General features: G+C 45.4%; 1 protein-coding gene across 4 annotated transcripts in view; it reads left to right on the top strand.

The window, feature by feature from the left end:
• Positions 1–14,535, top strand: part of SFMBT2 (Scm like with four mbt domains 2) — a 174,301-nt gene that overhangs the window by 80,275 nt on the left and 79,491 nt on the right. For all 4 annotated transcript variants that reach the window (XM_061126033.1, XM_061126032.1, XM_061126034.1 and 1 more), the window contains one exon: positions 4,349–4,446. In XM_061126033.1, the coding sequence (XP_060982016.1) occupies positions 4,349–4,446 (98 nt within the window). The remainder of the gene's footprint in view (positions 1–4,348; positions 4,447–14,535) is intronic.

Genomic DNA, 14,535 nt, shown 5'->3' with positions numbered 1-14,535 from the left:
ACCTGCCTCTCCACCACCACCTGCTTTTATGTTTTTGGAGGTTTAGAAAGCAGATAGAATCTGACGTGTTTTTGCAGGAACTAAAGAGATGAAATTTCTGAGGTTTAAGAAAAATCCTTAAATCCTTACTTCTATATTCTTTTGTATATCTTTTCCCTTCAAAATCTTTATGTCAACTATTCCCCCCCCTACCCTGCCTTCTTTATTTTAGATAGTGCCTGGAGCTAGACATTTCTGAATCTAATTCAGATGCTTCCTACATGAACTGTTTCTTATTCCAGAAACAATCGTTATTTTTTATCTTAGCTTCAGTTGCCTTAACAGAATACCACTGACTGCGGGGTTGAGCCTTGAAAAGCACAAATCCACAGTTCTGGAGGATGGGAGTTCACGGTTAGAGCATCAGCAGTGTTGAGTGCTGATGAGGATTCTCTTCCTGGTCTGTAGATGGCTGCCGCCTTGCTGGGTCCTCACCTGGCCTCCTCTTCTTTTTTAATCTTCTGGCCATGCTGCATGACACGTGGGATCTTATTTCCCCACCAAGGATCAAACCCATATCTCTTGCATTGGAAGTGTGACGCCTTAACCACTGGACTGCCAGAGAAGTCCCCTGGCCTCTTCTCTGTGTGTGCATGGAGATATATATATATATATATATATGCATCTCTCTGTATGTTAAGAGAGAGCGAGCATGCACTTGAAAGAGAGCTCTTTGGTGTGTCCTTTTGCCAGGGCACTAATCCCATCACGGGGGCCCCACCCTTATGACCCCATCTAAACCTAATCACTTCTCAAAGCTCCATGACATCAAGGGGTTAGGGCTTCAACATACAAAATTTTGGGAGGACAGAAGCATTCAATCCACAGTACTTCCCAGTGTCTATGAAGAACCATAGATGAGCCTTTCCTCACTGGTCAGAGCCTGGTGGAGAAGGGAGGAGGCGGGATGTGGGGTGCATAAATAAAGAGGATTGTCCCTCCAGGCCTGCGTTTACCTCCACCTGTGAGATGAGTATTTTGTTCACCTCACTTCCTCCTGCACTTTGCATGAGGATGACCAGTCTGCAGAGGCAGACACCTTGTTTTCACTTAGGTTTCTGGTTCAAGATGAGCCAGGACGGGTTTTAATTGCCTCTTAACTTCTCACCAATAGAAATGGACATGATACACTCTATTTAATTACCAACAACACAATCACTTTAAGAACATGTTTTATGTTCTTTTAATGGTGCTGTTTATTGTCCATAAACTTGCTGGTGTAACCAAGCGCCTCTCAGTCTAATGAAACACACACACACAGACTATTGTTCTCTGCTTGTTGAAACTAGGAGATGTTTAGCTTCTGCAGGTGGCCAAGGGTGCTGACAAAACTGCAGCTGATTTTTCACCTTTTAAGACAGAGTGTGCCCTGCTGTGGGATTAAATTCTGTCTTAGAATTTAATATCCTCAGCATGAAGACAAAGCATCTTGAGACTGCAGAACAGAGATGGAAGTCCAGTGAGATCTCCTAGGTATCGTCCTTCATTCCAGCTGCTGTAACAGATGGGAAAGGGGGGCTTATAAACAAGAGACATTGATTTCTCCCAGCTCTGGAGGTTGGACGTCCAAGATCTGGGCACCAGCAAATTCAGTGTCTGATGAGGACCTACTTCCTGGCTCATAGACGGTGTCCTCTCACTGCGTTCTCACCTGGAGGAAGGGGTAGGGATCTCTCTGGGGTCTCTCTTATAAAAGGACACTGATCCCATCCTGGGAGGTCCACTCTCATGATCTCATCACCTCCCAGTGGCCCCACCTCCTAAGGCCTTGAGTGTTTCCGTGTGAATTTTAGGGGACGTACATTCAGATCAAAGTTCCAGGCTTTATGACCCCTCTCTCTGGTTTGATGGAACAGCCATGGCATCAGGTAGATGCAGCCGCCTGGGATGACATGACTGGGCCAGTCCTGCTCTGCCAGCTCTCAGGAGGGGCTGTGAGCGTTTCTCCGGGGCTGCCCATCTCCTTGCTCAGATCTGAGTTTGGATCTGACTGTGTTGGGTTTTCATTGCTCTGGTCCTGAGTAATTTTTTTTTTTAATTTTTTTGTTTAATAATGGTTTCTCTTACCTTTCTCTTTAGAGGTAAAGATTACATTAACTTACATAATAATTTGTCAGACCATAATCCCACTTGTTCAATTTCAGCATATTATTTGCTGATACTCAGCAGCCCTTTTATCTTAGTTTTTTTTAAATTTTTTTTGGAGTCTAGTTACTCGGCCTTGGGTAATTTTTAACCACTCTTTTTTTACCCTCTTCTCTGTCTCAGGGGCTCCTCCCACTCCAAGAGTCCTCAGTTACAGACTGTGGGAGTTCAGGGGCCAGTACTTTCTCTTTTTTTTTTCTCTCCCTGTATGTCTGCAGACCTTCCTTTAACCTTGTTTTTAGAAGTCACCCTCCTTTTGTATGATTTGGTTCTCCTTTTATTACAATGTGAGCTCCCCATCGACCTGCTTCCAGAACCCTAGAAAAATGGGTTTGTTCCTATTCTACTTAGGAAGTCCAGGATCTTGTTTATTGTTCCCTCCTGCCCTATTCTTGGGGCTTCCCTGGTGCCTCAGCTAGTAAAGAATTCGCCTGCAATGTGGGAGACGTGGGTTCAATCCCTGGGTTGGGAAGATCCCCTGGAGGAGGGCATGGCGACCCACTCCAGTATTCTTGCCTGGAGAATCCCCACGGACAGAGGAGCCTGGTGGGCTGCAGTCTGCGGGGTCACAAAGGGTTGTACATGACTGAGTGACTGAGCACATTTGGCACATCTGACCCTCTTGAGCTGCTGCGCTTGGCATCCTCTGGGCTGTGCTTCCAGAAATCTGAACCGCCTTCCTCTTTCCCGAGGTTCTGCTATAGCGCCCTGAGCTGGAGCACCAGTGCATCCCAGGGGATCCCCCTCACTCTCCCAGGATACTGCATAAGGCTCCGTGAATTGGTCCCTCTTCCTTCTTTGTGGGACCTGGTGATAAGTGATTTCTCCCTCTGGCCCCCCGCCTTCTCAACCTGTCGAGGTTGGGCGGACCATTCTCTGCCGAGCATGTTTATTGGGGGATTGGCTTACTATATTCCCCTGAATGTGTCTATCAAAAAGAGCCTCCTTCTACTTTTGCTCTGATACTGAAACGCCAAATCGGGGGAAGGAATTCCGCAGAGGTGTAAGAGCATAAATAGAAGGCTAGAAAGGATTATAGACAATTTATACAAGTAGAGTCTGTCTTGTCATTAAGTATCCTTTATGGGACTTGACATAACTGACAAGAGAGATGGTGGGCAGGCATGGATAACCTGGCTCCTTCTGGCAGCTCTGCTTGCCCACCATAATTGTTGTCATCTGCAAAGACTGAATAAACTGCTAAAACACAGGCACTTCAAGCTCAAGGTGAGTTCAAACGCTATGAGCATCAAAATATATGGCTGCCTGCTAAAGAGCAGACATGCAAGAAATTAAAAATACAGCCCCAAAGGCTTAATGTTGCCTTTTAACTGTGCTTAAATTGATATTCACATCCTAGCTATCTGTCTGAAGTAGCCTGAGTTGATATAGCGAAGGTATAAACATATCTCCTGCAAGTGAGTGCTTCTGCAAATCCTATTTTGATAAGGTCTTAAATCTGTTGAGATCAGATCATAAAATTCCCTTGCAGTTTCAGCAACTGGTAAAAACAGCGCTCAACAATTTTGTTCTTCTAATTTTGTATTCAGACAGTGTAACCTCCCTTCATAAATCCCTTCTCCTCACCGTAGGCGGAAACCTGGGCAACATGTGATGTGTTAGCAACATTTCAAGTGCAAATATTAAACTTGGTTGGTAAATTTTAATCTACCTTTTCATAATTTCCTGACTTATGTGGACTATTTTTAGCATATGAGAGCTTAGAGATTTAGTGAGAAATGGGCTATAATAACCGAAAACGCCAGACAAGAGTGTTTTCTCATTTAGAAACTTACCAGATAATAAGTTCTTCATCATTGGATATGACTTCCCTGGTGATGTGTGGAATTGGGGCTGAGGATGGATGAAAGTGTGATGAACGTGACTTACACCATCAAATTACATACAGAATGCATGCAGGTAGTCCCTGAAGAAGAGCCCTATTAAGTTGATTCTTTATTTCGGATCGCAGAATCCCAGGTTGCTATTTAACTTAAGGAAATCTCTTTAGCAGGTGGCCTTTTATGGCGGGCAGGGTGTGAATGCTTGCAGTCGCTGAGCCTGCCAAGTTATTATGAAACCCTGAGAAGATAAAATTGAGCGAAGAACCACCCGGTAGAACGTTTCAGCCCTTAAACTCTTATGTGATTTGCTGTTGATACAGAAATCTATCCTTTGAAGACGGACTCAGAGTGGAAACGTGCTCTGGAGAAATCTCTTATTGACGCTGCTAAGTTCCCTCTTCCAATGGAAGTGTTTAAGGTAAGATGTTGATTCCTAGCAATTTATCTACTCTTTTCGAGAATAAACCCTGTTAAGAAGTTGCCTGCCTCCCAGTACTTCCCGCTATTTAAAAAGCTACCTTCTTGACTGGTGTTCATTTTAAATGTTTAAAACACTGTCTGTTCCATTTCGCTCAGTTTTGTAATCTTCCCAAACACCCATGTTCCAAGATAATGCTTAAAACCTTTTTATTAAATAATTAATAAGGATATTATAAGATAATCCGAATCTTACTAAAATTTTTTTTCAAGATTTACAGTTTTTTTCCCATCATGTAAGATTATAGAAATCGCATTTTCACCCTCTCGCTCCTTACCAAAGAAACCAAAGAAAACAGAGCAATCTAATTTTGTTATTTGTTTGATAAAAAAAATGATGTTTCCCGTGATGGCTCAGACAACTCCTGGCTCTGGGTAACCAGATCCCTGACTTTGGCGTTAACCATGTCCTTGGCTGTCCGTGTTGTCTTACTACCTACGTGTGTTTTCCTTAACGTTACACGACTTTCTCTTGACCATGGACATGAGGAGCAAGACCAGCCCTGATTGTTGGAGGAGACAGCATTTTCTTGCTCTCTGAAGAGGAGATAGCCGGACATGGCCTGAGTACTAAACGGGCCTCACCTGCCACTGAGTTTTCAGGGAAGTTAGGTAGGCACAGTCCTGAGCTAAGCTTGGGGAGTTAGTTGGGTCATCAGCCTACTGTATCCTGAGCTCCAGGTGTTGGACGTCCCTTGGCGACACAGACTGCAGTCCATCGGTTTACAGTCTCTGCTTGTCCGGCTCCAGTTCTCGGAACACACCCAGCACAGCATGTCTGTGCAATGACGCGAACCTTCCCATCTGCTCTGGGCAGCGGGGCCTCAAGGGGGCCCTGGACCTTCTTTAGAGCGTGGTCAGGAGGAGCCAGGTGTCATTAGCCGTCTGGGGCTGGCTTACCATGGCGTTTCGTCCTCAGGTTACGAAGATGAGAAAACAGCACAGCCTCTAGCACTGGCAGCCTGCTCTGCCCTCATCCTGAGGGGCTGAAAGAGTTGTGATTCTGCCTGTCTCCGTACATCTCCGATAGTTTGGGTCTAGAATTCTAGGTCAGCTGTCTCTTTTGTCGAGAATCCGGAGTTACTCATTTTTGCTTTCCTCCTCTGGCGCCTTATGTTCTCTTTTTCTCCACTGTCCTGAAATGTCACGACGATGGACCTTTGCAGGTATCTCTGTTCATCCAGAGTGCAGGGTATGTTGGGTGACCGCAGCTCACGCCTGTTCATTTTGGAGATGTTTCTTCTCAAGTCCTGACTTCCATCTCTCTTATTTCCTTCTCCTGTGACTATGTGGATGTGGGGTCTTGGCCTGGGATTGTGACTTTCTTTCCTTCCTTTCAATTTTTCGTTTCCTGCTCCGTCTGCACGGCAGTCACGTGTGCTGTTGTGTTCTCACGAGCGCGCGTTTGGCATTTTTTTCTGTGAATGCTCTATGTTTATGGCCTCCTGTTCTTTCAGCCTGGAAGTGCGGGTGTTTCTTGTTGGAAGTATTGATTTTGTCAAGTTTTTTTTTTTCTCCCGGAATAGTTTGTTTTCTCCACGTTGCTTTTGGTTTTTGTCCTTCTTGCTCGAGGCTGTCCTTGGGTGTCTGAGAATCCTTGACTGTGCTCTGGAGTTAAGAGGGAGATGTGAACGCTGAGGGCGGGGCTGGGCCATGTAGCAGGACCTCCTTTGTACGGGAGCCTCTTCTTTTATGATGATTTTTTTTCTCTTTAGCTGATTTCCAAGGAGGAGAATTTCAGCTTCCCACCAGGGCTCAGGGGTTCTGCGTTCTAGAAGCTGAGTGGCAGGAAGAGGGCTCGGGGTTTCTGCCTTGAGTTTGTATGTTCCTGCACCCACAGATGAGGTACCACCTGCTTCATCCCCTTCACAGGAAACTTGGGGACCCCTGGTCTGTAGAGGTGGGGAGGGAAGGATGCCTCGGGTCTGACTGCCTCTCAGACAGCACCCCACGCTTCTTGCTTTGTCACCTTCCATTCACCCACAGTTTCAGACATACCTGCTGTTACTGGTTTCTAAAAGCCTTCTGAAGGTTCTGCCCGGTTCATAGGACTGGTTCTCAGCTCTTCTGCAGGAGGCTTGAGATTTGGCTCTGTTGAATAAGTTTAGTTACTTCTTGTTCATGTGCATTTTAGCTTTTCTTATTTTTATTTTTATCTTTTGGTGGCACTGAGCAGCTTGTGGGATCTTAGTTCCATGATCAGGGATTGAACCCACTTCCCCTGCAATGGCGTCTTAACCAATGGAGTCTTAAATCATCATACAAAGAAGAGGCTCCCGTACAAAGGAGGTCCTGCTACACAGCCCAGCCCCGCCCTCAGCGTTCACATTTTTCTTAATTCGGTCTTACTGGCCTGCCGGGGAGGTCCTTAGCTTCTGTTCTTTAGTTGCTGGTTGAGTGGCTTTGTGTCTTTAAAAAGCTTTACTGTAATTTTGGTTAGCGTCTAGGAAGAGGTGAAATTAATGTGGGTTTTTAATATGCCAGCTTCATCCGGGACTTCCTTTTTTTCTAAAGTCTTGTAGCTTGGGCTTTAGGGGGGAGTTCCCACATCTTTGATTCAGTGAAACGTAACTCCTTGGCTGTAGTCATACTCAGTAAATATTTCTCAAATATGGAATGAATTCTTGAATGGGCAAATTGATTTTACTCATTGCTTTGAAATACTTTTGAGTTAATAATTATGAATAGTCAGAGTCATTGGATATGCAGATTTATTATTTAGAATTATGAATACTAAGACTCAGAATATATAAACATTAATAATCCTTATATACTTTTAGGGGATTCCCAGGTGGTCCTAGTGGTAAAGAACCCGACTGTCAATGTAGGAGATGTGAAAGGCATGGGTTCTATCCCTGGGTCGGTAAGATCCCCTGGAGGAGGGTGTGGCCACCCACTCCGGTATTCTTGCCTGGAAAAACCTCATGAATAGAGGAGCCTGGAGGGCTGCAGTCCTTGGGGTCGTAGAGAGTTGGATATGGCTGAAGCAACATAGCACACATGTATATTTTTAATAATTAACTAACTCATTAGCTGCTTATTGAGTAGCTACTCTTACAGTGCTCTTGATCCTGCTCCAGGGTTTCATAACTGTTTATATTTTTCTCAAAAATAACAGTTACCTCCTTCTCTCACTTTAATGTTTTCTATTAGAAACCAGACTGTTATTTTCATGGAGTACCTGAGAATTGTCCTCATCCTCAATATTTTGTTTATAATTAACAGTTGCTTTTTAAAAGTTATTCTATTTTGGAGTGTAGTTGATTAACCATGTTATATTAGTTTCAGGTGTTACAGCAAAATGACTCAATTACACATACACATGTATCTGTTCTTTTTAAAATTCTTTCCCACTTAAGGTATTGCAGAATATTGAGCAGAGTTCCCTGTGCTATACAGTTGCTGCTTTAAAGAGTAGATACTGAATATTTTCTGTTTTTCACAGGGCCTACGGGTGTATGGAGTGGGCACTTAATCAATAAAAATTGGCTGAATTGAAAATTCTGTGTTTCTAAAGCTTGTGAAGCACTTTTATAAATGTTATCTGTTATTTCAGTGGAAACTGGGAAATTTTCTGAACCAGACTTGGTATGCAGTGAATGTTTGTATAGTGAATTTTGAAATTCTGAGAAGGACCACTGTATTAGTTTCCTAAGGCCGTTGTAATAACGTGCCGCAAACTGTGTAGCTGAAAACAACGGATATGTACTTTGTCACGGTTGTGGAGGTGGTCAGTGAATATCCCCGTGTCAGCAGTGTGCGCCCCAGAAGGCTCTGAGGGAGAACGGTCCCTGGAGTCTGTCCTCACTTCTGGGGGTCGCCCACGGTCCTTGCTGTGGCTTGGATGTGACTGCAGCAGGACCCAGTCTCTGCCTCCCTCTCCGTGTGGCCTTCTCCCTGAGTGTCTGTCCAGATTTCCCCCGTGGGGACACCGATCGTCCAGTGTGGGCCTGTGCTGACGCCTTGTGACCTCCGCTCAACTTGAGAGCATCTGGAGACCCTTTTTCCATATCAGGTCAAGTTCACAGGTTCTTGGTGGATGTGCCTTTTTTTAAGAGATGCGGTTGCACCCGGGACAACCACATTTCGTGTATGTACAGTGATCTCAGAAACCAGAGTAGTAGCTTCTACTGAGTAATTCCACATGCATGGAGGTAAATTATTCAGAGATGTTACATGGGGGCATGGGATGAGATTCAGACTCTCTTAGCAGTTGAACTAAAACAAGAGACAATTTATTGACCTTGATATGAGAGAGCACATTATATGACTTTCAGATGCCATATTTTACTGAGAATTCTGACTTCCCTATTTGAAAAGTGCAGATAAATTTCAAAACATATCTTCAGAAGAAACATCAGTAATTAATGAAATGGGTGCCAAAAATGGGGAAGGGATTAAAAAAATATTTTTTGTTGTTGGAAAATAAATAATGAACTTTTGTTTCTTGAAAATTAGCCTCATCATTTAGAGACCCAATAGATTTGATAAAGAATAATCCCTATAACAATACTAATTTATTTGAGAAAAAATATTAAGTATATATTTCTGTGCTACAAATCAGCAAGGTCTCTCACTGGCTTTTTTTTTTTTTTTTAAACATTTTATGTTACCTTTGTAAGCCATCATATACTTAACTTAGATACATCCCACTGTCAAATAAAGTGGAATGCCCCAGTTTCAATGAAAACTTTTTACTTTTCTTCACAAAGGACTACCAGGATGGGTTTCTCTTTTTTTTTTTTTTTTTTTTTTTTTTTTTGGGTTTCTCTTAAAAGAGTTTTTTGGTCATGAAAAAGGAAAGACAGGGCTAAACCAGTTTTTGGCCAGTGATTTCCATCCTGCTTCAGTTCCAATTCAGGAAGTATTTATTAAAATACAAAGAGTGGATTTGAGGGAATTTGGTTAAGTTTTTAAAATAGGGCCAAGGGAGGCGAGACCGTAAGAATCTAATGATAATGAAAGTAATGTTTCATATGCGCGACACTCATAAGCCTTTTATAATTGCTGCTGCTTTCCATTTTCTGCAGTTCTTATAAATAAATTGTAATCTGCCATGGTGACCCCTCTTGTTTGCAAATGTTAAATTACAGAGGTTTCACAGACAATTTCTATATACATCAAAAAGACCTGCAAATGAGAAGCAGCAGTTCCTAATTTGCCAGGTGATTGAAATACAGGCTTTTTTCCTTAGAGGAATACACATGCTCAGCCCAGGAAAAGCAGGGGCTCTTCAGAGCACCTCATTCGTGACCACACCTCAAATTGCAGGGGAAGAATGCTATTTGAAATGTCACTAAGATTCATTCTTCATTTTTATGTCTTAAAGAAGTGAAATTGTTTGAATAGTTTTTTCCATTCGTTAAACAACAACAAAAAAAAGCTGAAATCCTCAATGTGAAATGCCAAAGAAGCTATTTAGAGATGTGTGGGAGAGTCAAGGGAGCTCTAAGTGAAGAACTGAGGTGGGACCAGAAACCCCAGCATGCTTCCTAGGTCAGGGTCCTCGGATCTGCCTCCTACCCCCTCCTCGGTTTGGTAATTCGCCAGGACTCAAGGTTGCTGTAAACGGTTGCAGTTTATTACAATGAGAGATCCAGCTGGCGAGGGGCTTCCCTGGTGGCTCGGTGATAAAGAATCTGGCTGCCAATGCAGGAGACATGGGTTCCATCCCTGATCCACGAAGATCCCACATGCCAGGAGTAACTAAGCCCGTGCACCGCCACTGTTGAGCCTGGCTCTAGAGCCCAGGAGCTGCAGCTGCTGAAGCCCGTGTGCCCTAGAGCCGGTGCTCTGCAGCGAGAGAAACCACTGCCGTGAGAAGCCCGTGCACCGCAACTCGAGAGCAGCCCCGACCCCCACAGCTAGAGAAAGCCCCTGCAACAGCAAAGACCCAGCACGGCCAAAAACAAGTGAAGTAAAATTACAGAAGAAAAAAAATGTTTCCTTAAAAAGAATAAAAGATAGCTGGCAAAATCAGCAAAGACAATGAATGCAGTGAACGCTGGAAACCACCCCCTCCCACACGCTTATTTACCTAGAGTCCTCTTCCAGAGAAAGTACACGGGATGGTCTTAATTCCTCCCACGGCACATTGGCCCAACACGTCCTCGGGATGCTCGGGAGAGACTCAGTGTCCGGGGCGGTCATGGGGGCCAGCAGTTGTTGATGCCCTTTGCCCAGTACACACCCATCTTCCAGTCGCCTGGAGGGGAACTAGGGGTGTTGGTATGAACTGTATGGCTGGTACAAACTGTGTGGGCGCAGGGGGCCACTCTTACATTTAGGGAAGATTTCACGACCTTGTTGGGTCCTGTTTATCAGCGAGACCTGAGCCTGTTGGCAGGCCTCTCTCAGGATGCTTTCTGAGACCCGTGCCTGTGCTGGCTCTTGTCTGCACACCTCCATTCCGCTCGTCTATCAGCCTGTTGGCTCTGCTGGCAGAATCCATCCCAAGTCCAGTCACCCTTCGCTGTGTCCACCACCACCGCCCTAGTCCAAGCCACCATCCTCCCTGGACTCTTGCATCCGTCTCAGAATTTGTTTCCGGGCTTGTTCCCTCACGGCCCTGCTGCAGTCTGTTCTGAGAGCAGCCAGACGGATTGTTCTGAAACAGGATTCAGATCATGTCACTCCTCTGCTGTGTGGTTCCTGATCGGACTCCCGTGTGATGCTGGGGTCCCCGCGTGCTCTCTGAGCGCCTCTGCTGCTCACGGGCCTCATCGGCTCTGCTCTGCCGGCCTCTGCCGTCCGTCCAGTGCACAGAGATGCCCATGCACAGGCCTTTGCGGTGATGCTCTACCTGGAGCGTGATTCTCCCTACTCACCGCCCTCACTGTCTTCAACTCTCTGCTTACAGTCACAAAAAGTATCCTCACGCCATCCCCCAGCCTGCAGCCTGCTCGGCATTTATCCCGACGTCGTCTGCATCAGGTTGCTTTCTCTGGTCTGCTCCATTTCCTCTCCCTGGAATGTACGCTCCGTGAGAGCAGATTGCTTCTATTTTTGTGAGCCGGTGCCGTGAACACTTCAGCCATAGCAAGCACTCAGTACGTATTCTTGAGTAGCTTAGTGAAGAAATAAGTACAGATCTCAACTTGGATAAAAGTTCCCATCCATTGTGGCCGCCTTGTTCAGTTCCCTATCAATACATGTGGCTGTGGTGGAGGTTAACGGGATTCAAGGTCATGAGAGCTGAGGCTTTGACTTTGTCAGCTAAAAGGTGTGCCTGGTGCAGTACTTGGATAAGACTCTTCAGTCTCCTGGTGTCCCCCTCACAGCTCAGCTCCTGTCATCTCTGCCTTGGGTAGCGGTTGGACAGATCCAGAATTACGTTATCTATAACTGATAACGCGTTGTAGGTGTTAAGTGCCCTTGACATCTGCAAATAAGGGGCTTCCACTAATGACAGAGCGGGAAGTTAAGCCTTGTTTGGTTTTATCTCAGGTGACGCCTGTCTCACTTTTCATTGCTCCTTGTTTTCCCACAAGTTCATGTTTGATAGACAAAGAGACAGGACCGCTGAGAAAAGGCTAATTGAGCAAAAAAGAGGCTCTGTGTGGCCATTGTGATTTTTTTCCCCACAGACACATAAAGACAGACATTCCGTGCAAGTATTTCTTCACTGCCCAGAGTGTACAGGCTGTGCCTGTAACACGTGGAACAATCCACATCTGTTATTTCTTTAGCTCTTTTCCAACTTTGAATTATGTGCTTGTTGGTGCATTTGTCAATTTAACCCTTAGGAGAGAAACCCTCGTCTGTTTTCACATCTGAGACCAAGGTCACAGGCCAGAGAGAGAAGGTCAAGTGTAGCCAAGAGAGCTTTCCTTTCTCATTCTGTCTGGTCAGGCTGAAGGGGTAAGAGACAGTGTGAACTGCTGTTACCATAGGTTGTCAGCTTACCATTTCTATGGCGACCGACTTCTTCCCTTCTTGGGCAGCTAAATACAGCAACACCATAAGATTTGTAGCTGAATTTGGCTTTCAGGTGGGACCCTTGGATTCTTCCAGAATTTGCTCGAGGCCCCCTCTGTAGGCCCAGAACTTAATTTCTTGAGCATGACATTCCCTGTTCTACGCAACAGAATGCTTGATACCAAATAATGAAGCAATACTTTGGCCACCTGATGTGAAGAGCCGACTCATTGGAAAAGACCCTGATGCTGGGAAAGATGGAAGGCAAAAGGAGAACCGGGTGGCAGAGGATGAGATGGTTAGATAGCATCACTGACTCAATGGACATGAATTTGAGCAAACTCCGAGAGACAGTGAAGGAAAGAGGAGCAGTCCATGGGTCACAAAGAGTCGGACACAACTTAGCGACTGAACAAAATGTTTGTGTGACGCGTGGTTACTCTTTCTTTCTCGTCAACTAAAACTCCAGTGGTTCTTTGAAAGAGAGCCCGTCTTAGACACCAGGTCATGTTCTCACTAGCCTGGGGGCTGGACCCCTGTGATCCTGCTGGTGTTGCTGACTTGATTCTGCCCAGGTGGGCCCAGGCTGCCCTAGCGTGGACTCTGGTCCCGCACACCCAGGCCTGGGAGCTCTCTCTGCAGTTACCCCACTTTCTTTGTCTTTCTCATCTCTTTAAAGACTCAGGGAGGACAGCCTGTCTGGGATGCTGAATCACATCAGTTTATGCAATGCTCGTCCTTTGCTGCTTAGAGAAACCAGAGGAGGGGCTTTGTGTGTGTTATTTTTCACATGCTCTGGGTTCTTGAACTGTAGCCTGTGCATTACAGAACTCACAAGGCACAGTGGGGAAAACCTGTTTTTAGGTGCGTTGGAAAAAATCTTGTGAGACCCACTAAAGAGGGCAACTTGGTCCAACAGGAAAGGTAATGGTGAAAATCTCAAAGCTCAGTTGTGTCAAGAGTTCAGAACAAATATCGTATAAACACATATATAACGAATCTAAGAAAATGGTACTGGTGAAAAAGTGTTTGCAGGGAAGGAATAGCGACCCAGAGAGTGGACCTGTGGACACGGTGGGGGAAGGAGAGGGGGGCAGATTGGGGGAGTAGAACTGACATATATACCCTGCCATGCGTAGGACAGCGAACCAGTGGGGAGCCGCTACATAGCAGGGAACTCAGCTCGTCCTGTGATGACCCAGTGGGTGGAATGGGAGGTTCAAGAGGGAGGGGATCTGTATACGTAGGGCTGATTCACTTCATTGTACAGCAGAAACCAACACAGTGTTTTAAAGAAACTATCAGTTCAGTTCAGTTCAGTCGCTCAGTCATGTCCAACTCTTTGTGACCCCATGGACTGCAGCACGCCAGGCTTCCCTGTCCATCACCAACTCCCAGAGCTTGCTCAAACTCATGGCCATTGAGTGGGTGATGCCATCCAACCATCTCATCCTCTGTTGTCCCCTTATCCTCCTGCTTTCAATCTTTCCCAGCATCAGGGTCTTTTCAACTCAGTCAGCTCTTCGCATCAGGTGGCCAAAGTACTGGAGTTTGAGCTTCAGCATCAGTCCTTCCAATGAATATTGAGAACTCATCTCCTTTAGGATGGACTGGTTGAATCTCCCTGCAGTCCAAGGGACTCTCAAGAGTCTTCTCCAACACCACAGTTCAAAAGCATCAATTCTTCGGCACTCAGGTTTCTTTATAGTCCAACTCTCACATTCATAAGACTACTGGAAAAACCATAGCCTTGACTAGATGGACCTTTGTTGGCAAAGTAAAGAAACTGTAATTAAAAAAAAAATAGTGATGTCTTGATTGAGGGACCCCTGCGCTGCTGCCTGCAGGCTGTTAGGCAATGTCTTGCTTTCATTTCTAAACACTTAAGAATTTAAAAACACAGTCCATCTTGGTTATCTTTGCTGTGATTTGCCTGGTCAGGGAACTAGGATCCCACTTGCCACACTTCGTTGTTGTTGGTTAGTTGCTAGGTCGTCTCCAACTCTCGTGGCCCCATGGACTGTAGCCTGCCAGGCTCCTCTGTCCATGGAATTCTCCAGGCAAGAATACTGGACTGGGATGCCGTTCCCTTCAGGGGACCTTCTTGACCCAG

The sequence above is a fragment of the Dama dama genome, chromosome 23, assembly GCF_033118175.1.
Source record: "Dama dama isolate Ldn47 chromosome 23, ASM3311817v1, whole genome shotgun sequence".
NCBI classification, from domain to species: Eukaryota; Metazoa; Chordata; class Mammalia; order Artiodactyla; family Cervidae; genus Dama; species Dama dama.
Note: the sequence above shows the minus strand (reverse complement) of the source record. Positions and strands in the feature narration are given on the sequence as shown.